General features: G+C 38.9%; 2 protein-coding genes and 2 long non-coding RNA genes across 5 annotated transcripts; 2 read left to right on the plus strand and 2 right to left on the minus strand.

Annotated features, from left to right (window-relative positions):
- The first annotated feature begins 2,747 nt into the window (after positions 1 to 2,747).
- LOC106940562 (uncharacterized) lies at positions 2,748 to 3,760 on the plus strand. The gene is made up of 2 exons (XR_001423134.1): positions 2,748 to 3,098; positions 3,141 to 3,760. It is a non-coding gene; the product is annotated as an uncharacterized LOC106940562 (long non-coding RNA).
- Positions 3,761 to 4,745: 985 nt separating this feature from the next.
- On the plus strand, positions 4,746 to 6,560 carry LOC106940563 (uncharacterized). The gene is made up of 2 exons (XR_001423135.1): positions 4,746 to 5,269; positions 5,346 to 6,560. It is a non-coding gene; the product is annotated as an uncharacterized LOC106940563 (long non-coding RNA).
- On the minus strand, positions 6,451 to 11,072 carry cldnd1a (claudin domain containing 1a). The gene is made up of 4 exons (XM_015023338.1): positions 10,308 to 11,072; positions 9,022 to 9,129; positions 8,747 to 8,884; positions 6,451 to 7,358 (listed from the first exon to the last, which is right to left on the minus strand). The coding sequence occupies exons 1-4, from the start codon at positions 10,597 to 10,599 to the stop codon at positions 7,138 to 7,140; spliced, it is 759 nt and encodes a 252-aa protein (XP_014878824.1). The 5' UTR covers positions 10,600 to 11,072; the 3' UTR covers positions 6,451 to 7,137.
- Positions 11,073 to 11,849: 777 nt separating this feature from the next.
- LOC106940560 (T-cell differentiation antigen CD6-like) lies at positions 11,850 to 20,628 on the minus strand. Of its 2 annotated transcripts, XM_015023336.1 has the most exons (9): positions 20,574 to 20,628; positions 20,347 to 20,495; positions 19,289 to 19,546; positions 18,352 to 18,609; positions 16,398 to 16,709; positions 15,064 to 15,375; positions 13,756 to 14,007; positions 12,836 to 13,093; positions 11,850 to 12,307 (listed from the first exon to the last, which is right to left on the minus strand). In XM_015023336.1, the coding sequence occupies exons 1-9, from the start codon at positions 20,612 to 20,614 to the stop codon at positions 12,231 to 12,233; spliced, it is 1,917 nt and encodes a 638-aa protein (XP_014878822.1). In that variant the 5' UTR covers positions 20,615 to 20,628; the 3' UTR covers positions 11,850 to 12,230. The 2 variants fall into 2 exon arrangements, with proteins under 2 accessions (XP_014878822.1, XP_014878823.1); XM_015023337.1 differs by lacking the exon at positions 13,756 to 14,007.
- Between the last annotated feature and the right edge of the window lie 523 nt (positions 20,629 to 21,151).

The following is a 21,151-nucleotide window of genomic DNA, read 5'->3' on the forward strand; positions in this document are numbered from 1 at the left end:
GAGTTTTACATGGGTGTGTGTTGTAGTTGACTGCAGCTGCAGCTGACCTTGCTTTAAATACACTTTGAAACCACGACAACGCATGTATATCTATATAGTTATCATTGAAAACAATTTAATGACTTATTTTCGTCAGAACTTGCTGCATATGGTGAACTGACAACTCCTCTGACTGTCGGACTTCTTAATGCGCATGTGCAGGCCTGGTACTCACTGCATGTATGCTATTCTGACAGCGTATGGTAATCTAATAGAACGACTCTCAGTGACACTCCAGTCCTATCTAATAAGTAAAGAGATGAGCAGATTAATCATACTGTTCCTGAATGTCACATCACTATATTGCAGACTTTTGGACATAGCGTTGTCCTATATATGCGACAGGTCAGTCAACATCTCCGCACAATAATTCAGGCAGTGAGTGATAACATTTTTTCATCACAATGCTTATGTGTCTCTGTACAGCTAGCTTTGCTAACATCACGTCATCGGAGCTTACCTTTCTTTGAGCTACTTTTCTAAGTGACGAAAAAAGTAAGACGTTGTTCCCACCGTCTGTGAAAGCGAAGCGCTGCTGAGTTGGCTGTGGTCTTCTGATTTCTTATGATTTATGCAGCGCTATTCTATTACTGACGATTAGACAGACATCTTCTGCCGCTGAGAGAAAAACCACTGCGCCTGTCTCAGAGCGCCACGTGCGAATGAAAGGTGGGGCGGGGGAAACAGAAACACGTAATCGGCAAGACACGTTATTGGTTGGATTTTAATCGGTGCGATTTGCATGATATTTTCACAGTTGCGATCTCGACTGGTCTTGAAATAAAATGCTGAGTCTTCAGCGTCCAAGACCGAGACAAGACCGAGACCAAATGCGGTCGAGTCCGAGACGAGACCATCAATAAATGGTCTCGAGACCAAGACCGTTCTGCAACACTGTCAAAGGGGGAAAAACCAGTAGAGGCCTGCGGCACTTCTCTATATGCAGAGAAGGTAAGGTAGCCACTGGACCCAGTCTGTACCGGTTTCATTGACAAACTTGCGCAACATTTGTTTCAAGGTCTGATTGAAGCGCTCTGTCAGGCTATCTGTCTGAGGATGGTATGGAGTGGTCTTCAGGCACTGAGGGCAGGCTTTTGCAGAACAGAGTCACATCAGATCGTATCCCAGGCCAATCAAAATATTTTCTGATGCGGGCCATTGTCTTGTGCTTTCCAAGATGACCAGCCCATGGAATGTCCTAAAGACAGCACTACCTATATAGCTTAAACATGGACCGGATGTGCGCTTTTATTGTGAAAGCAGCACGTAAATGTGTGTACCATAATCTCTTGAGCGACCGCGCACTTGTATATCATGTGCTGGGCCGGCTGGAGTCAGAGCCGGCTAGCTTTACCGCGGTGATTTCATGGTATGACAGAGTAAGCAAAAATACGGCGCTGCTGCATTCATACAAATGTTTATGACAAAATGGCTGACAGCATTTAAACTCTTACCTTAATCAATAACTCTTCATAACTAACCATAATTCCTCACAGGGGGTTTATGGGTTGATGTAAATATCCATAGCGGTCAGCCTGTGTCCAGTTGGAGTGAAAGGAGGCGCGCGGGATCCGCGCTGAGGTAAACTTTAGACATCCAGCTGCTGCAGAGCGCGAGGCAACGCGCAGAGGCCAGCGATGTGATTGGTCCGGTTTTAAATGCTAAACTGTAAACATTTATTCTATAAACATATCTTTTAGGAATAAATCTGCTCTGATGGTGAAACTCTCGGAGCAACAGAAACACTTGCAGTCCGGCTTAAAAATTTATGTTATGTTCCTAAAAATAAACAAAACAAAAAAAAAACAAGAAAGGCTTAGCCTGGTGGTGGCGCTAGTAAAGCATAGCAGGCCGCCAGACCTACAATACACTGGGGGAAACCCTGAAATTTAATAAAATCTTGGTAGCTTCACGTATAAAAGCAACGAGAATAGAAAACATCAACAGTAAAAACATTAAATTGCTTTCATTTGACGTATGAAGCCTAATATTGATGCAGACTTGGTGACGAGTCAAAGTTCAGCCTCTGCCTGACTGAATGAAAGCATTTCTCATAAAAACAACACTGTTGGTTGACAAAAATGAAATAAAAACGTGATTTAACTCTACTAACATTTCTGAACATGTTGCAGGCATTAAATTCAGGTTTAACAACTTTTATTCTCTTTCAAAATACGTGTCCAACTTTAAATTGTCACCATGTTTTGGTTGAGATTAGTCTCAACTCAGGCCTCTAGCTCATTGTAACAACCTAAATAAATGTTTATGCTGTTGGATTCACTTTTAGTAAATGAAGTGATATTACTTTGTAAAAAGGCAAAGATTTTTATTTTTGTAGAAAATTGCTGAGTTTTTGGAGCTCAGCACACAGCTGCTTCACCTGAATGACATGTGCTCTTGTCTTTCCCATTTTAAGAAATTACCGTTTTGTGACACAGCATATTCCTGCACCAGGAGTTCATAGACTATTTTTTAAAAGTTTCTAACTTCTAACTTAAGTTTTTAACTTCCAGAAATGGAAATTTCTTGGATTGTGTAACAGTTCTTTGCTTTTGATTTTCCAACTGCTGACTAAATGTCTCTCATCCAAAGGTTGGATTTTTCTACATGATTTTATGTCAGGTTTTTGCTGTTGCAACAAAACCAGGAATCTGTTTCAGGAAATGTTGGTTAATTCATTTATGAATGACCCCAGTTGACATTTTCATACTTCACCGGCTTCAACTGTTTTAAGCTTTGAACATGTCCATTTTCATGTTTGGTTTCACTTTACTCAGGTTTTAAAACCTCAAAGTGCTTTCTCTCACAGGACCGAGACTTTTGCCTGCTCCGCCCCGGAGAGCCCCTCTTCCAGACGTTCTCAGGAGAAACAGTGAAATACCAGGGCGACGAAGCGCTCTACGCTTTCTTCATCAATGAATGCGCTTATTACAAGAAAGGCATCGCGCTGTCTCTGGCCAGGAAGAGACGTGTGAGCGTCCCTTCTATCCGTGTGCAAACGGACGAGGAAGAACGAGCGAGCGAGCAGAGTTTTGCATCAGAGGAAGAGGAGTGAAGACGTTCTTCATAAGAGAGTCGTGTGAAATTATTTTTAGCAACAGTTTTTATTTATTTATTTGTTTTTATTGAAATGACAACACGTACAAGCCTTGCATATGCGCACACATATTTACAAAAAGTTTCACTTTAGGTTCACAAACATGTTTCAACAAATCATTCAGGGATAGAAGAGCCGTTTGTGTTTGATGCTTGGATGAGTAAAATACAATCCAACTCAGCAGAACTTTTATCAAATCATTCGGAAATGTCATGAAACTTTGGAAAACGATGCTCATCTGTTACCATCCAGCAAGTGTGTCTATTTCCTCCAGATTTATTTATATTTATCTATCGATGTAAAATTACATGAATATTCAGGATATGATCAAAGTAATGTAAAATTGCAGAACAAATTCAGCAGTTTTTCCACATATGGCCTTAAAGTACATTCATAATTAAAAAGGGGCGGACATACTCTCCCTTATTTCTGATGACTTTCTTTCACAGCAGTGATGTTTAGCGATCAAAGAAACATCAAACACAAAGCAGGAAACGAAACCACAAAAACAGCCAGATGGACAAAACAGAAGGTTTTAAATGAAATGTTTCCCCCTACAAAATCAGATCAAATGTTACAAATGTGCATGAAAAGTAACAAAACGACATACCTTGTATATATAAAGAATAAATAAACCAGTTAAATAATAATAATAAAAAAAGCCATCAATGTGGACATTTTGTCAGGACTAACATGGACGCAGTAATAATCTTTCACTTCTCAGTGACAAAGCATTCTGCGTCAAAAGCCTCTGAAGAAGATTACACAAATGTTTTTGTGTTTCGCTTGAAACATTCAGTACATAAGGTGTGTCTGTCACACAGGTGTGGTCTCATAACTCTGAGACAGCCACTGAATTGTTATTCTTCACTGTAACTTTGAATAAGATCATAGGAGCAATTGTGAAATAGCAGAAATTATTCAAAGTTCATGACCTTTTTTTGCTTTAAGAACATACCGCTAAAACACTGATGTACATAAAATCCGTTTTGAATCAGATTTTAAGGATGTCGTTATAACCTTATGAATATTAGGTTCTAGATTGGAAAGATTGAACTGTATGGCCTTTTATACATTTTAAAAATCGCCTTCAAAATAAACATTAATTTGCTTATGTGTTGCTTCAATAGCTGAACATCAACCACAAGCTTTTTGAAGCTTCAACAAGTTTCCACTATAACTCTTCCTGGATGTTTGACCGCTCCTTTCGAAAGACTCGATGCTGCTTTTAGGCGTAACTCACAGATTTCCTTCATAGCTGAGGTTGGAACTTTTAGTAGATTTGTAGCTATTGTTTGTTTTGGATCTTCATTTTGCATTACCTAACTGTGCCAAGTTTCAACCGTTCAACCTAATCTGCTCCTCTCAGAAAAATGAAAGCTGATGAGGATGTTCAAGCTGTTTCAGGAAACTACGTCCACAGTGAACCAAGTCTTGAGATGGTGACTGTCCAGATAAAATTGAAGCTTCATTGAAAGTTGTCTTTACCCACATTGAAAAGTAAAATGTCTTCTGGATTTTCTTTAAATTAAGATCAGAGAAGCAGGGTTTCCCCCAGTGTGTTATAAGCCTGGCAGGCCACCAGGGTTTACTTGTGCCCCCACCAGGCTTAGCATTGCTTATTTATTTAAGTTTTTTTTATGTTTGCATTTTTTTTAAGACTTTATACTTGGTGTTCAGATATTAAACTTCCAATAACATGTAATTATCAAATGGAAATTTTCTAATTTCCTGTCAACTTTAAATATCTTTTAACTCAAAAACACGACGGGTCGCTGGATGAGTAACTGCCGAGCTTAGCACGTTTTCTGGAGGAAACCTTGAGAGAAGACTAAAATCTCAATCCATGTACAAGTAGTGCATATCTGACTGCTACAGGCAGTCACTGCCATTGTTTCTGGTGTATTAAACAAAGTGATTGGAATGATGGAGGAAGAAAATTAAATCCAATTCCTTTAACTTAAATCAATAGTTTGAATCTGAGTGTTTCAACAGGCTAATGGTTTCAAAGCAAGCGACCAAACTGGGTAGCATTAAGCTATATAGATGGCCTTCCTCAGCTTGATTGAAAATTTGTGCGCTACGCCTAAAAGCTTGGAATATGGTGGAGGTGATGACTGCAAAAAGTGTAAGGTTAAAGTTCAGTCTGCCAGGTGACCTTTTACCAAATATTCCAGGGGACAGTATATGTTTGAGACTGTGAATATAGTTTTTTCCATGGGTGGATTACAGAAAAATTCACAATAATTTCAAACCTGAGCTTCCAATTCTTGTTTTTACTTATTGACATTCTTTGTTGTATAATCATTCCAACTTGGAAACAAGAAAAGCTGTTAAATTAATAGTTAAATCCCAAAACGACATTCATGGCAAGGAGTGTGCTGTATGTAAACTTCTGACCAAAACTGCTCCCTCCAGTTGGAGGTTTTTCAAAACTTTAAAAATCCTCCTTGATTCACTTCTAGAATTCACCTTATCCTGTTTGATATGTACAATATTTATACAAATAAATAATATAAAAAAAACACACACACACAAAGCAATTTAAAGCACACCTGCTTAGATGGATGACTGTGTCTTAAGTGACGTCTGTTGTTTTTTCCTGAAATCGTTACCACCTCTTGGCTCTGAGAAGTGAACAGACAGCTTTCTGCTCAGCTCCTTATCAGATGAGGATTGTTCGAGGCGTGCAGCGTGCATCAACAGCGTACAAAGATCACAAGGAAGGAAGCAGCCGGCTTACAAAATACTTAAGTATCAAAATTATTTGAAAGAGTCTGCATGAAGGTTGAATCCTTCTCTGTATCTCAACCAAATGAATGCGTCCAAACTAAAACAGGCAGATGAATTTTCACTTTATAATTTAAGCCACACGATGGCTTCACTTTGCTGCTGCTAGTGGTTGGGGCTGCCTGTTCTTTTCCACTTCGGCAAGATACGAGGGATTGCTGCAAAGTAAAAGTCAATGTCCCACTTTCTTGCCCTGGAGGAGGGATTGCTGCAAAGTCAGTGACTTGATGCAATCAACAGTGATTTCTCAACATTTTGCCAATTAGCGTTATAAACTGAACCCGACTGGAATCCATTATAACTACAATTTTTGCTTAGAAATTAGATCGGCATGTTTCATAAAGGACTTTGAGATGATAATTATTGTAAATCGCTGCAATATAAATACATTGATTTGAAGATAAAAAGCAACTACCGAAATAATCCAAGACTGAAGACAGAGAACACTCCCTGCTGACTAACTCCGTAAACATCCTCAACAGGAACAACCTGCCAATAGCATCTGGCATCCAAGTCCTGATCTGTGGCTCTCTTTCTCTATCAGGTATGAGGATGTTTTATGTCTTGTGGTGACATGGATCATTTAATAATTTAAAAGGTTCAACTTGGTTCAGGACAGTTCACATGCCAACTTAAAAAAAAACCTTTTCATTTCGTGCCTTTGTTTTGGGGGGTGTTTGCCTCAGAAACCTCCTCCCATGGCCTAGTTTCACATGACAGTGGGTGGTGCACTTGGGTCCAACATGTTTTTGATCTTCATTATTTTTTCAGCAGATTAAGTGACACACACAGCCAAACCACAGCATAACAAACCTCCACCTTGCTTTGCTATAGCCTGACTGTAGCAAACCAGTGAACTACACTTGTGGAGTTTGGTGTCGTCGTTTTAAGAAGACATAAAAGAAAAGGTGTCGCTTTTAAAAGCGTTGAGGAAACCTTGTTTTTACTCCTGTGGAAGTAAATTATATTAAAGCTTAACCAGAGATCCAGGCAGGTATTTTTTAATATTGTTGATTTCGAGGTTTTACCAACAAATCTAAATTTAAAAACATCAGCTAATTTTCTGTATTTCTGACCTGGACTTTGTGCTACACTCAACTTTATCTTTTCACATCAGCAGCCCTAGAGAAAAAACAAATTAAATGAATGCAGCATACTGTAGGGTTTTTACTCTAGACTTTAAAACATAAGGTGGGATAAAAACCACATATTCACGCCACCCGGTAGGCAGTCATGCGGTAGTAGTTCTGGCTGTGACTGCGCGCCGCCCACACCAGCAGCGCGGCAGCCATCATGTGCAGGGGCGAGGAGATGAGGGCCAGGTAAAGGGACCAACCGAGGGAGCCGTCCACCTTGTCGGGAAGCATCGACACCCTGTGGAGCAGGTCCATCCCAGCCAGGTAGCAGCACACTGTGGCCAGGGTGCACAGACCTGGAAAATGCACGACACAGACACCTGTCAAGAGTTTGCTTTGCTAATCCGGTTTCTGACGTGAATCTTGAGGAAAACGTATGCGGCGGTTAACTGAAACGTGAAAATATAAATTGACGTCCGGGGGTAAAACCGTTTGCGTTTGTCTCAATGATCCTGTTTTCTGGGTTTGCTTTTTGTTCTGTTCTTTGTCAAGACGATTTCACTGTCTGTGACTGAACTCGAATCAGTCAGTCCTGCTCCAACCCATGATGTTGAGTTTTTGGTATGCTTGTACAGAAATGGAAAGTTGGTCACTTCCTAGATGAAAATCTGAAGAGGCTCTGATAAGAACTGCAACATCGCTCATCGAATCAAACTACCAAACCACGACTTTTCACTGTAGCCAATCAATGAACTTTCTGCTCAGCATCTCATTACTCTGTTTTATGCTCCTTTGCGCTTACTTTGGGTTAGGTGTTCTCCATTTCTGTTTTACATATACAATCACTGGCCACCTTAGTAGATACACATTTCTAATTGGCTATTATAAAACTAGTGAATCAAGCAGTCAAAGGGCCTGAAACTTAATGAATTAGGCATTGAGATGAGGTGAAGCCAACCCGTTGAAGTTCAAACTAAGCGTCAGAATCTGGAATAAATTGGATTAAAGTGTCTTTGCATGTAGGTCCTACTTTCTGAGAGGGATATTTATGCCCACTCAGGGGAGGAAATGAACCGAAGTACAGACGATTAGTGAGCAACAGTTTTTTGTGGCCTAAAACGCCTTGTCGATGTCAAACGAGTACAGAGACATTAGCTTAAGAAGACAGACAGGCAGCAGAAGCTCAACTAAAACTCGTTAGTACCAATATCTGGAGAACACCATATCAGAAAGCTAACTTTGAGCCGATGCGCTAGCAGAAGAGCCCACCAGATGCCAGTCCTGACAGCTAAAGTTAGGAAAACTAAACGTACAATTCGCACAGGCTCATCAAAACTGGACAGTAACGTAACAGAAAAACGTTTCCAGGTTGATTTGAGTTGCTCCGTTCAGGGTGTCAGTGGGGTTCTTGTGTGGCATATATTTTGTCAATGCATTTTGAGTCCCCAGCAAAAATGATGTCCAAACGTGGACTAGAAAAGTTAACTATATACTGTAGCTATATGAGAGCCATTTAGATAATTTTACTGTACTGGAAGTTCTGATTTTATGGATGTGAATTAAAGCAGAAATGCTTTCATTTTATTTGATTTTTTTTACAGTACTGTACATCCTGGCACATGGAGGACAGAAAACATTGACAAGTAGGTCACCCTTTGAAGAGTCTGTGCTGACATCTTAATTAGAGTGGTAAATGACAGACTGCATTGTTTGCTGCCTTGAGATGCAGAAAAACCGGTCTTACCAGCCAAGAGATGAAGAACTCCAATGCCCAATGTGGGAGTGAGGCTTCTGCAAAGGCAGGCGCAAAACCCAATCAGGCCCGCCAGCACAACCAGACCGAGAGACGACAGTGGCAGCAGAAACTGGCACCTCCACAGATCTTTTCACAGGAGACACATCAAAACATGTCACTGGTAAACCACACTGTGACGAAGAAGTTACATGTTCGTTGTCATGCAAATTTCGGTCACGCAACAGAGGGTGGATTTTTGTTGTGTGCGTGTCTTCTGAACGTACAGGTGCGTAGCATGTCCTCTCCGCTGTTGTGGTTCCCTGGCTCCTTGTATTTAGGGGTGAACTGCTCCAGCAGAGTGAAGTTTCGACACTCCAGCAACATCTTCGGATCTGAAAGAGGCAGTCGCCATAGATTTAGTTGTTTACTTTGGGTACGAGTCGGAAAATTCAGTTAACAAAAACTGGAGCAAAACTGGGTGTAGTGTGTAAAAAAAAAATCCCAACAATGTCACACACACACACACACACACACACACACACACACACGCACACACACACACACACACACACAAAAACTGCCGTATCTGTAGCATCAATCCATCAATTTGCTAATCAGTGGAATAACTGTACTTATGCTTCAGTGACTAGAAAACACAAACTGCAGCCACTTCAGATGTTAATCAAATTCAGTTGAGCTATTTGTTCATAGCTCACAAACCAATGGTATGTACCACTTCAGTAAATAAAAAGTTTCCAATAACATCATGCTCAGCCAGACTTTTTCACTTTATTGTGGTGTAAAGACCCTTGTGGCTAGGTTGGGCTTTCTCCTTATGTGCAACACTGATTACTGATATGAGACACCTGGGAACCTGGTGTTTTTTTTGTTAAACCTTGAGTGCCAACTCTACTCTCCTCCACAGGTATGCTGCTCCCTTTCGCTTTGCAAATTAACTTAATTGCACATCAATACCATAGATTCAATTAATGGCAAACTTTGATTTTTACCTGTAGTTTGTGTTGAATGTTTTTACTCCAAAAACTCTTACGCATGCGCAGATTGTGGCCTTTGAGTCTGGTCTGGTGATTTGGAACTATTTGATGCTTATTGCTTTTCTCGTAGGGTAATAATTGGAGCTTATGTTATTTTGTCGTGGTTGTGAGTCTTTGGGTGAAAATCAAGCACATGGGCTGCTGTACTGGTACCGGTGCTGCGTGCCGACGGCCACCGACAGATACAGGATGCTTGGCACGCAGGCGATAACCACAGCAGTGGCGTAGCGGTTGCGTAATAAAAACAAAACAAATTAAAAAAAAAGGCACCTTGTTAAAAGTGCTTGGGAGAAGAAACAATTGAACTGATACTAAAACGAAAAGAATGTGGCCTAACCCAATCTAACCTTCATCAAGCTGCAGTGACTCACGGTTTTTGGCACATGCAATTCAGTTAATTAGAATAGATGATAGTCCAACCACTATGAGTAACACCTGCGGCGACAGGTGAAAGGTGTGCAAGCTGGGTATGTCTGCAGGTGTGCCTCGGGGCACTGGGGGTCACTGCCACATACCTGGCTCCCTGCTCCAGTGAGCAGAGGGTGGGACGAGCACGCACCGCCACCACAGCCCCACGGTCCCGTTGAGGCGGAACAGCGTGTCGCTGTAGGTCTTCTCGTCGAACTCCCCGGTCATGAACTCGTCGTAGAGGGAGCGCAGCTCGGACACGTTGGCCTCGCCGCGCACGGTGGGGCTGCTGTACTGGTACCAGTGCTGTGTGCCGATGGCCACCGACAGATACACGGTGGCCAGGATGCTCAGCACGCAGGCGATGACCAGAGCGGTGGCGTAGCGGTTGTCGACCATTGTTCACCCAGACGGACTTAAAGAGGGATTAAGTCGGCGGGGGTTGGTCTCGGCTCAGGCGGTACAGGGACGCGTTTCGGTCCTCCAGTTGCATCCAGTCACGCCAACATGGCTGATTACGGTGGAGGAGAAAGTCGCGCAAAAAAAATAAAACAAACGGTAAAGGCGGGCTATTTTAATGACGGCACCTTGTCTCTTGTGCTGGACAAAGCCCCGCGGCTCGGCTTGGACACGCCATCTGTTCCGCTGTCCCACTTCCACAGATGGTGGGTGGCCTGCTGCAGCTACAGTCCGCAACAACAGCAGCCCCTCCTCAGCGGAAACAATGGATCAGTCCTCAGTAATAAAATGCGTTATGCCCCCAAAAAAGAATAATCAAGGCAGATTTATTTAGAGTTTATTTTTAGGATGCTCGGTGCACCCAGGATGCTGGGTACACACTATAATCCCTGCGTTTTCCTCTTCCGGTTAACCTTTCATTGCATAGGCAGCGGCAATACCAAAATAAAATCCCCACTTCCTACAGAATCCAGTTATTACTTTCATTTTTAACTGTTTTAATTTTCAATGAACTGAGCTGCTGTAGTTTTACTTTAGTATTTTTTTTAAATTGGGAACTCTGTTGTTTATTCAGATGCTGTTATGTGACAAGAAGTATTCCACAACAATTTTAACTGACTGATTTAAGAGTTAAATGAGCAAGGGAAAAGTTCTCTGGATGAAAAACTCCCAAACCTGAACCCCTCATATTAACTGTGATTTTGAAATTGCTGAGCTTCATTGCATTCCTGAAGATCTTTCACAGTGAGATCAGTCTTGATTGTATCTGCTGTCTTGTTTTTATATTTTTTTTCTGAAACACCAGCTTTTGTTCTCAGATGGATTTTTCTCACTACCATTGTTGTTCCTATTAGTCATTCCCATTTCAATATCTGGACCGCAGAAAGTCCCTTTTGTGCTTTAGGTCATTATGGAAAGTAAGTCCTGGCCTTTCTTTGTGCTACCAAAGGCAATGTCTGGTAAATCGGATGTAATAGTGGCAGAGGAACAATGACTAACAAAGAGACTCTTCACCTAAATAAAGTGAAAGCCTTTCCCAGACTTACGAATGTGTCCAAACCTGATCCACTTTTGAGAAAGGTGAAACTCGTACAGTATAGTTGATCACCTGTACGTCTAGTTTCCACTACCAGATTCATTTTAGCTACGAAAACCTAAATGAGAGAACACACCTGAGTTTTGCAATCACTTTTATTTTCTAATTTTAAAGACTTAAAATGAAAATGAAACATACCAACACCATTTTAAGCACACTTTGAATACATCTTTATAAATATTATAAGCTTAAAAGCAGTTAGTCAAGGCTTAGAAGCATCTCAAGAAATAAGTTACGTCCTTATTCAAAATTGATTTTTTTTCTTTTTTTTAACTCATAAAAGACCATAAAATCACACAAACAGTTAATGTTTGACAAGAACATAAATGTCTTATGCCTTCCAGGTGAATCCCTCAGCAACAAGTAAAAATAATTATTACATGTTTAAATCAAATTATTACAGCACAGTAATTATATTGTTATAGACATTAAGCTTTTATACAAGGAGTAATATGTAATAACATGCATTATGTAATTAAGATCTTGATGTTTGTTCACATGTATTGGACACCAGTGTACATTTGCAAACCCTGGATGATGTAGACCTGGAACCTGTCAAAACAAGCATGGGAGAAAATACGTCAGAAACGGAGCAAATTTTAAACAAACATGGACGTAAAAAAAAAATGTCAATTTTGGTTAATTAAAGTAAGTAATCTTGTGAATAAATGCCAATAAATCTACACTGTTAGATCTCTAGTAATTAGTCAATGCAGGAAAAAGCAAAAGGTATAAAATAAATATTTCAGGACTTCAAACGAAAAAAAATGTGATGGTAATAAGACATTACCTTATTTTAAACTTCATTAGGACATTAAAAATGTTTTCTTGTAGAAGGAGAAGCTTAGATTCAACTAGCTTGGAATCATTTTCTTTTCAAGAAGAAATAAAGATAAACTAGAACTGCAAGCAGTTAACGGATACGAAGCCCATCCAATAAAGTCTAGAAACAGATGTTTCTCTTTTTTGTTAAATTGCACAGCAAATATGTATCAATGCATTTCTATATATTTTCATAGAATATCTTTAGGACTTTTTAAAGATTCCTTCTTTGTGGTATAATAATGAAGAACATCTTACTGGTAGATGCAGTAACGTTGACTCCACTGCTCCTGATATCGTTAAACTCAGAGAAGAGAGTGAATGTGTATTTGGTTCCAGCACTGAGAGATGACACTGTGTGGCTAACTGGTCCATCTCCATCTGGAGCTCTGATGAATGTCTCTCTGCCATTAAACTGGAGAACAAAGCTGATGTAGTTGTTTATTTTATTCCACTGCAGTGTGATGCTGCTCTCATCTTGACTGGATGCTCTGAAGCCGTCGGGATTTCCAGGAGCTAAAAACACAACATGATGGGAAGTTCATTCATGCCACTAAAGCTAATTGTCCATAGAAAAGCTTTAACAATTATCCTTCACTCTAATCCAAACAGCTTCATCTCCATTAGTAGGACCCACTACAGAGGAAGGGCAAGACGTGCGAAACCCAGCATGTTTCCATTATGATTCATTCACAAGAAATGGTGCAGCTCCAATACTCAATATTTGTAGTAGTACTTTGGGTTTGGGTTTTTCTTTTCAGGAATGTAATGTGTGAATTTTGGTGTACATCTTTTGACTGCATCATCTAAATCCAAAAGGTTACACAAGTAGAAAAATAATTTTAGCAATTTAATACCAGAATGAGCTGATATATATATATATATATATATATATATATATATATATATATATATATATATATATATATATATATATATATATATGATTTTTTTGTCTTGAAAACAGAGGTTTATATAAACTTCTTTAATACTTGGTTGAAATCCCTTTGAACTATTGAAACTTGCTTAAATCATCTTGACCAATACAATCATGCTTTTACTCATTAACTAATCTTGATAATAGTGAAATAGTTAATGTATTTAATGTTAAATGTATAACAATGGGAAAATGAAACTATACAAAAATGCATTGTTAGGGATTATGTTAAACATCTTACCAGTGGCTGCTGTGAGCTGTACTCCACTACTTCTAACGTTCTCAAACTCAGAGAAGAGAGTGAATGTGTATTTGGTTCCAGCAGTGAGAGATGACACTGTGTGGTTCACTGGTCCATCTCCATCTGGAGCTCTGATGAATGTCTCTGTGCCATTAAACTGGAGAACAAAGCTGATGTTGTTGTTTATTTTATTCCACTGCAGAGTGATGCTGGTCTCATCTTGTCTGGATGCTCTGAAGCCGTATTCAGAATCTAAAAGTACAACGATATGAGAAGAAAATGATAAAACTTGGCAAGTCTGACATTGTACATTGGTCATTTAGTATTGCCAATATATTTTAGCCATTTAACATCAGATTGAGCAAGACTGTTTTGATTTTAGCTTCCTTTGAGCCTTAGAGGTAAATACACTTCCTTATAGGTGGCCTATTATGCTTCCTTGAACAGATTAGAACATGTCCATGGCTGTACACAAAATGCTCATTCAATTTTTTTTGCAAAAAATCCTTCTTGGATCATGAGATTTCAGTTTGGTCAGTTCTGCTCCTTTCAGAATAAGTTGTTTTAGGGCCTCTTGTAACTTTAAATCATTCGGCTGCTGCTGGCCCCCAACTCAACATTTACACTCGCATGTAAAAATGGCTGCAAACAGAAGCTCAGTTATACAAACATATATATACAGTGGTTGTATATATCAATTATACAACCACTTCTGTTTATGAATAACAGAAGTGGAGACTGCTGCACAACTAACCAGGAACTGTTCACTGTGGAACATGGGAATTAAACACTACATTTAAAACAATTGGTTTGAAATTAGTGTTTAAATTGTCAAATTGAGCTGTTGCTTCCCCTGGAGGCTTTATATAAATGTTTTATCCTACAAAAAAAAAAATGCACCCAACTAGTTTCTAATGTTCTATTCAACAATATTCTGTGACAGACTGGCGACCTGTCCAGGGTGACCTCGTCTCTCGCCAGAACGTTAACTGGAGATCAGTACCAGCACCCATCCTGACCCCACTAAGGACAAGGGTGTAAGAAAATGGATGGATGGATATTCAACAATATTAAGAAATTGTACTTATTTAAGTCCTTCATAAAATCATACTTGATGTAATAGAAATAAATGTATCATTATTCCAGTAGAGTAACTGAGCCAGTGAGTTGTGTTTTATAGTACGCTGAAGTAACTACTGAGTTTTCAAAAAACATATTTCGTTTTGTTAGTTTTTTATATATAAACAGTAATAAAATTATTTCATAAAAACAATGTTGCATTTTTTCAGAAGTAGAAGTAATTTTTACCTGAACAGATGACTCCAGCATCCTCCCAGTGTCCACAGTCGTGTATCCCAAATCCTCTGTGCCCACACTGTGTAAGTGAAGCTTCATTGCCAGAACACGACACGTCATCAAGCCAGATCTCTCCAGTTCCTTGACCAAAGAAGGCTGTACTGGTAGCTTTGAGTGCCGTTCCACAGTTCAACTCTCTACAGACCACATTGGCATCGTTTAAATCCCAATAATCATCACAGACTGTTCCCCAGATATTGTTGTGGTAGACTTCAACTCTTCCAGAACATCGAGGTGATCCAGCACCGGCTAACCTGATCTGACCTTGAAGAAGAAACACTGTATTATTTGGCTTGAATTTAAACAATATTGCATCTTCTAAAACACAAGAAAATCCAGTTACTATCAGCAAATGTATTTTCACAAATCCCCCTCATAGCTTTTATTTGCAAATCAGACTGTGTAGTTTTGAATTGAGTTTTATAACCTTGTAAAATTAAATGGCTGGGAATTTATACCTTTTGCATGTGTATGTGTACAAGTCAAAAATCCATGTTATGTATTATTCTTGCAAATTGAATGTGTAATTCATGAATTTTGCCATCTTGTAAACTAAAAAGGTTTAATCTTCCCACGGTCTTAGAGCAACACTCAGGAGCAAGCGGAAGTGTTGTCCTGTCAGACCAAATCTTGCAAAAGCACACGCAGGGTCAGAGAAACTGTGCTGGACTGCGCACTGAGGTAAAATAAACAAAAAAAAAAAAGAAACCTCTTAGGAGACCTCTTCTCTTAAGACCGCAAGAGGATTTAAGATCTCAGATGAACTTAAAGCTTGAAATGAAGATTTCTTGCAAGAGTCAAAACTGGCAAGTTGCATGGACGTCAACTCAACACACAGGTCGTCCTTTGCAATCGACTCTAAACTGGACCAAAAAAAAATCTCTTTAATTCTCCACATTTAACACATTACTTCACTTGAACAAGCCACCGAAGACCTCTGCCTCAGTCTTTAACCAGGTAATAAGCATACTTATTATCAGGCCCGCATTTTGTATTAAGGTTTTTTTGTAATTGATCTTATGCCATATTGTCATCATCATAAGAAATAGTGAATAACCTTTAACATTTAGAGAAAATTTCAGTCTGTGGGTAATTCTTCTACATAAAATGGCACTCTGGAAATGGAGTTACTGAAATAAATGTTGTAATGTTATAACACATTGAATAGCTTCTACTTTTCAAAACCAATCCATTTATTTCTTTGTGTTCATTGGAAGTTTTTTATAAATAAAAATGAAATAACTTGAACAAAACACTGTTTTTTTAATGAAATAAGTTGTTTTTACCTGAACAGATGACACCCGCATCATCATTGTGTCCACAGTCGTGTACCCCAAATCCTCTGTGCCCACACTGTGTAAGTGAAGTTTCATAGCCAGAACACGACACGTCATCAAGCCAGATCTGTCCTGTTCCTTGACCAAAGAAGGCTGTACTGGTAGCCTTCACTGCCGTTCCACAGTTCAACTCTCTACAGACCACATTGGCATCGTTTAAACCCCAATAATCATCACAGACTGTTCCCCAGGTGCTGTTGTGGTAGACTTCAACTCTTCCAGAACATCGAGAAAATCCAGCACCAGTTAACCTGATCTGACCTTGAAGCAGAAGAAGAAACATATATTAATATTCAACTTTAATTTCAAGACTTTTGCTTCTTCTAAAACACACAAAAAAACAGTCGCCTTCTGTGAATGTACATTTACAGATTCCACTCGTTTCATCCTTGTAAATCAGACTGCGTTAGTTTTCTGGTCATATGGACAAATAGACTTCAAATCATAAATTGTATTACTATGCTGGACCAACATTGTTTTTAGCAATGCTGGTCAATGTCCAAGTGAGAAACTTTAATACCTATGAAAGTTTTATGCCAAGAAGGACATGGATAGAGAGTCGAGATAGAGAAGTGACTTGACAACAGTTTCCTTATTTGTTCTGGAGTGAACCTTCATGTAAAGTCCATATCTTTCATTGTTAACGTCAACATTAGAAAGCTTTTTATGTTCTCTATTCTGCTGCTGAAGTTATACCCCAAAGGTAAGGTCAGGTAAGGTATCTTACCTTACCTCACCTTACCTTACCTTACCTTACCCCAAATGTGTGCTTGCTGTGGAAAAAGCTTCACTTCACAGTAGAAAAGATATATCTATAATTTTGACAGAAGGTGTGCAGCATAGCATCTCCCATTATGCAGATGATCTCCTGCTTTATGTCTCCAACCAAAATCACTTCCTTCTACTCTAGTGTTGTTTAATCATTTCTACAGTTTTTTAGGCTATCAGTTATACACCAATAAGAGCGAGCCTTAGACCTAGCTAACCTCACTTTTAAAAGTATCAACAATTTTACACATCTGGAAGTTAAAGTTATCAGAAAATATTAGAATCTTTCTTATAGAGGTCTCTCTCTACCTTATGTTTTTCTCATGTCCTCTTATTAGCAACTGTTGGAAGGAAATATTTGGCACATTATGAGTAAAGGGTAAAACCAAGTCCTTGTATCAGGACAGGAAAAGTCACAAGCTGCATCCTGTACAGTTGGGTACAAGAGTGTCAGTGATGCCAGGTTGCTAAAAATGTAACTTCAAACACATTCATGAGTCATCTATTGGCATCATGGCCAACTGAGATTGTTGCCATGGATTTGACCACATTGGAAAAAGAGTAGGGAAAACGTCTTATAATTACTGATGTACTTGGTGAAGACACAGTTGCTGTATCAACCTGGGACTAAAAAGCATCCAATGTTGCCCAGCTGTTGCTGACTGAGTGGTTCTTCATGTTTGGTAATCAAAGCCTCATTATTTTGGATTTGGATTTGAGAGCATGTGAATTCAACAGCTGTGTGACCTGTTAGACTTGAGAAAGCTACATATAATTGACATCCTGCTGGAAATGAGCAGTGTGAGCAGTTCAGCAAAGCTATTCGTGACCTCCTGTGCACCTTACCAATGTTTAGGGAATCAGTGTTGGGCGTCCTGTCTCCCACAAGTGCTTTTCTCTTGCAATACTACCCTCTGAACAAAGTGCTGTCAAGCCTGTGATTTCTCTTCTGTTTGATTGTGAACCTCTATGGCCTGTAAACGTTTTATTGGTTGTTAATGGTTGTGAGGTGGAGTGCTGGTTGATTGATCATCAGACTAGATTATAACAGGAGCATTTCCAAAAGCACCTCTTTACATATTTAGGACTTTTTAATGATTCCTTCTTTGTGCTATAATAATGAAGAACATCTTACTTGTAGATGCAGTAACGTTGACTCCACTGCTCCTGATATCGTTAAACTCAGAGAAGAGAGTGAATGTGTATTTGGTTCCAGCACTGAGAGATGACACTGTGTGGCTAACTGGTTCGTCTACATCTGGAGCTCTGATGAATGTCTCTCTGCCATTAAACTGGAGAACAAAGCTGATGTAGTTGTTTATTTTATTCCACTCCAGTGTGATGCTGCTCTCATCTTGACTGGATGCTCTGAAGCCGTCGGGATTTCCAGGAGCTAAAAACACAACATGATGGGAAGTTCATTCATGCCACTAAAGCTAATTGTCCATGGAAAAGCTTTAACAATTATCCTTCACTCTAATCCAAACAGCTTCATCTCCATTAGCAGGACCCACTACAGAGGAAGGGCAAGATGTGCCAAACTCGGCATGTTTCCATTATGATTCATTCAACTGCAATGAAAAAGCAAGAAATGGTGCAGCTCCAATACTCAATATTTGTAGTAGTACTTTGGGTTTGGGTTTTTCTTTTCAGGAATGTAATGTGTGAATTTTGGTGTACATCTTTTGACTGCATCATCTAAATCCAAAAGGTTACACAAGTAGAAAAATAGTTTTAGCAATTTAATACCAGAAAGAGCTGATATATATATATATATATATATATATATATATATATATATATATATATATATATATATATATATATATATATATATATGATTTTTTTGTCTTGAAAACAGAGGTTTATATAAACTTCTTTAATACTTGGTTGAAATCCCTTTGAACTATTGAAACTTGCTTAAATCATCTTGAGCAATACAATCATGCTTTTACTCATTAACTAATCTTGATAATAGTGAAATAGTTAATGTATTTAATGTTTAATGTATAACAATGGGAACATGAAACTATACAAAAATGCATTGTTAGGGATTATGTTAAACATCTTACCAGTGGCTGCTGTGAGCTGTACTCCACTACTTCTAACGTTCTCAAACTCAGAGAAGAGAGTGAATGTGTATTTGGTTCCAGCAGTGAGAGATGACACTGTGTGGTTCACTGGTCCATCTCCATCTGGAGCTCTGATGAATGTCTCTGTGCCATTAAACTGGAGAACAAAGCTGATGTTGTTGTTTATTTTATTCCACTGCAGAGTGATGCTGGTCTCATCTTGTCTGGATGCTCTGAAGCCATCTGCATTTTCAGGATCTAAAAACACAATGAGGTTAGAAGTACATTATAAAAGTCTGACATTGTACATTGGTCACTTTGTATTACCAAAATATTTTCAGCCACTCAACACCAGAATGAGCAGGACAGTTTCTTTTTTTTCTAGTTTTCTGGGAGTCATAGAGGTAAATGCACTTCCCATTATTTCCTATTGTGTTTCTTTGAACAGGTCAGGACACATCCATGGCTATACAAAACATTCCCATTGCATCTTTTTTGCACAAAATCCTTCTTGGATAATAACATTTCAGTTTGGTCAGTTCTGCTCCTTTCAGATCAAGTTGTTTTCGGGCCTCCAAATAGGCTGGTGCTGACCCCTGAGTCCATGCACCAGCAACGTCTTGCCCACTTAGTAGCATAAAGACATTTAAATTAACACTGCATCTGAATTGCTATGGTTGGATGATGAGCCCATGCATAAAAGCCATAACATTCATTCTTCCTCTAAATCCAAGTAGTAATTGTATATAGTAATAATGCAAAACATGTTTTTCTATTTATGGATTTAGTCTTAATCAAAATAAGTTGGAATTGGAACTCTGACTTTGTTTCAAGTATATGTATCTGTTACAAATATGATGCATCTTGATTAATTACAAAGTCTTTAATTTGTTATTACAGGTTTCCAGTAAAGATCAAAATACATAAAATAGCAGTTTGACTCAAAGGTAACAGATAAGAGACACGGGACATTATTTTATCAAAATTATCTGAGATTGACCAAACTTTGCATAATTTACATCATGTATTTTCTTTTATGTGAATGTAATTTGGCTTACATGTGACATCCACGACAACTGAATCTGTGTCGATAATGAAAACTGTGATGTTTGAAACTGCTTGGACCAAAACGTTCACAATTTGGGTTTTATTTGGAGCAGATGCTGTTGCAAATTCAAGATTAATGTTGTTGACAATTGACCCATTGCTGCAAGCATAAGAAAATATCAGTTAATCAGTGCATCTTTACATTTAACGATAATCAGAATTTCTCTGCAAATACTACCTGAATGAAATCACAGTGAAGCTGCACAATGAAGGGAACATATTCTTGTAGAGCGGTTCAAGCTGCACGCAGAAAGACAGATGTAACGGTTTTTATAAATGGTTAATTTTAAAGTTCAAACTCAAAACTCAGCACAAAGTTTGAAATATTTGTATTAGTAAAATTAAACAATTTTTTTTACACACACATGCATACACATGCATCTACACATGCGCGCACACACACACACACGCGCACACACACACACACACACGCACGCAAGCACACACGCACACACACACACACACACACACACACACACACACACACACACACACACATCATAGATGAGAGGAATCTCCACCTTCCGAGAAATGCTGCAGGCAGCAAACTACTTCTCGAGGTTGTGAAGTCTGAATAAGCATTAGAAGAAAACCAATTATATCCAGAATATTTTTGTTTTAGTTTTTATGTCGTTTTTTTTCCCCATGCTCTTAATAGTTTAGTAGTTTGATAAAATGTATTCTGGCTCAATGCATTTTCTTTTTTAATAATCTTTTTTTCCATTTATACCAAAGGGATATGGAGCATAACGTGAT

The sequence above is a fragment of the Poecilia latipinna genome, unplaced genomic scaffold (assembly GCF_001443285.1).
Source record: "Poecilia latipinna isolate Pla-1442-1.1 unplaced genomic scaffold, P_latipinna-1.0 Scaffold3279, whole genome shotgun sequence".
Taxonomy (NCBI): domain Eukaryota; kingdom Metazoa; phylum Chordata; class Actinopteri; order Cyprinodontiformes; family Poeciliidae; genus Poecilia; species Poecilia latipinna.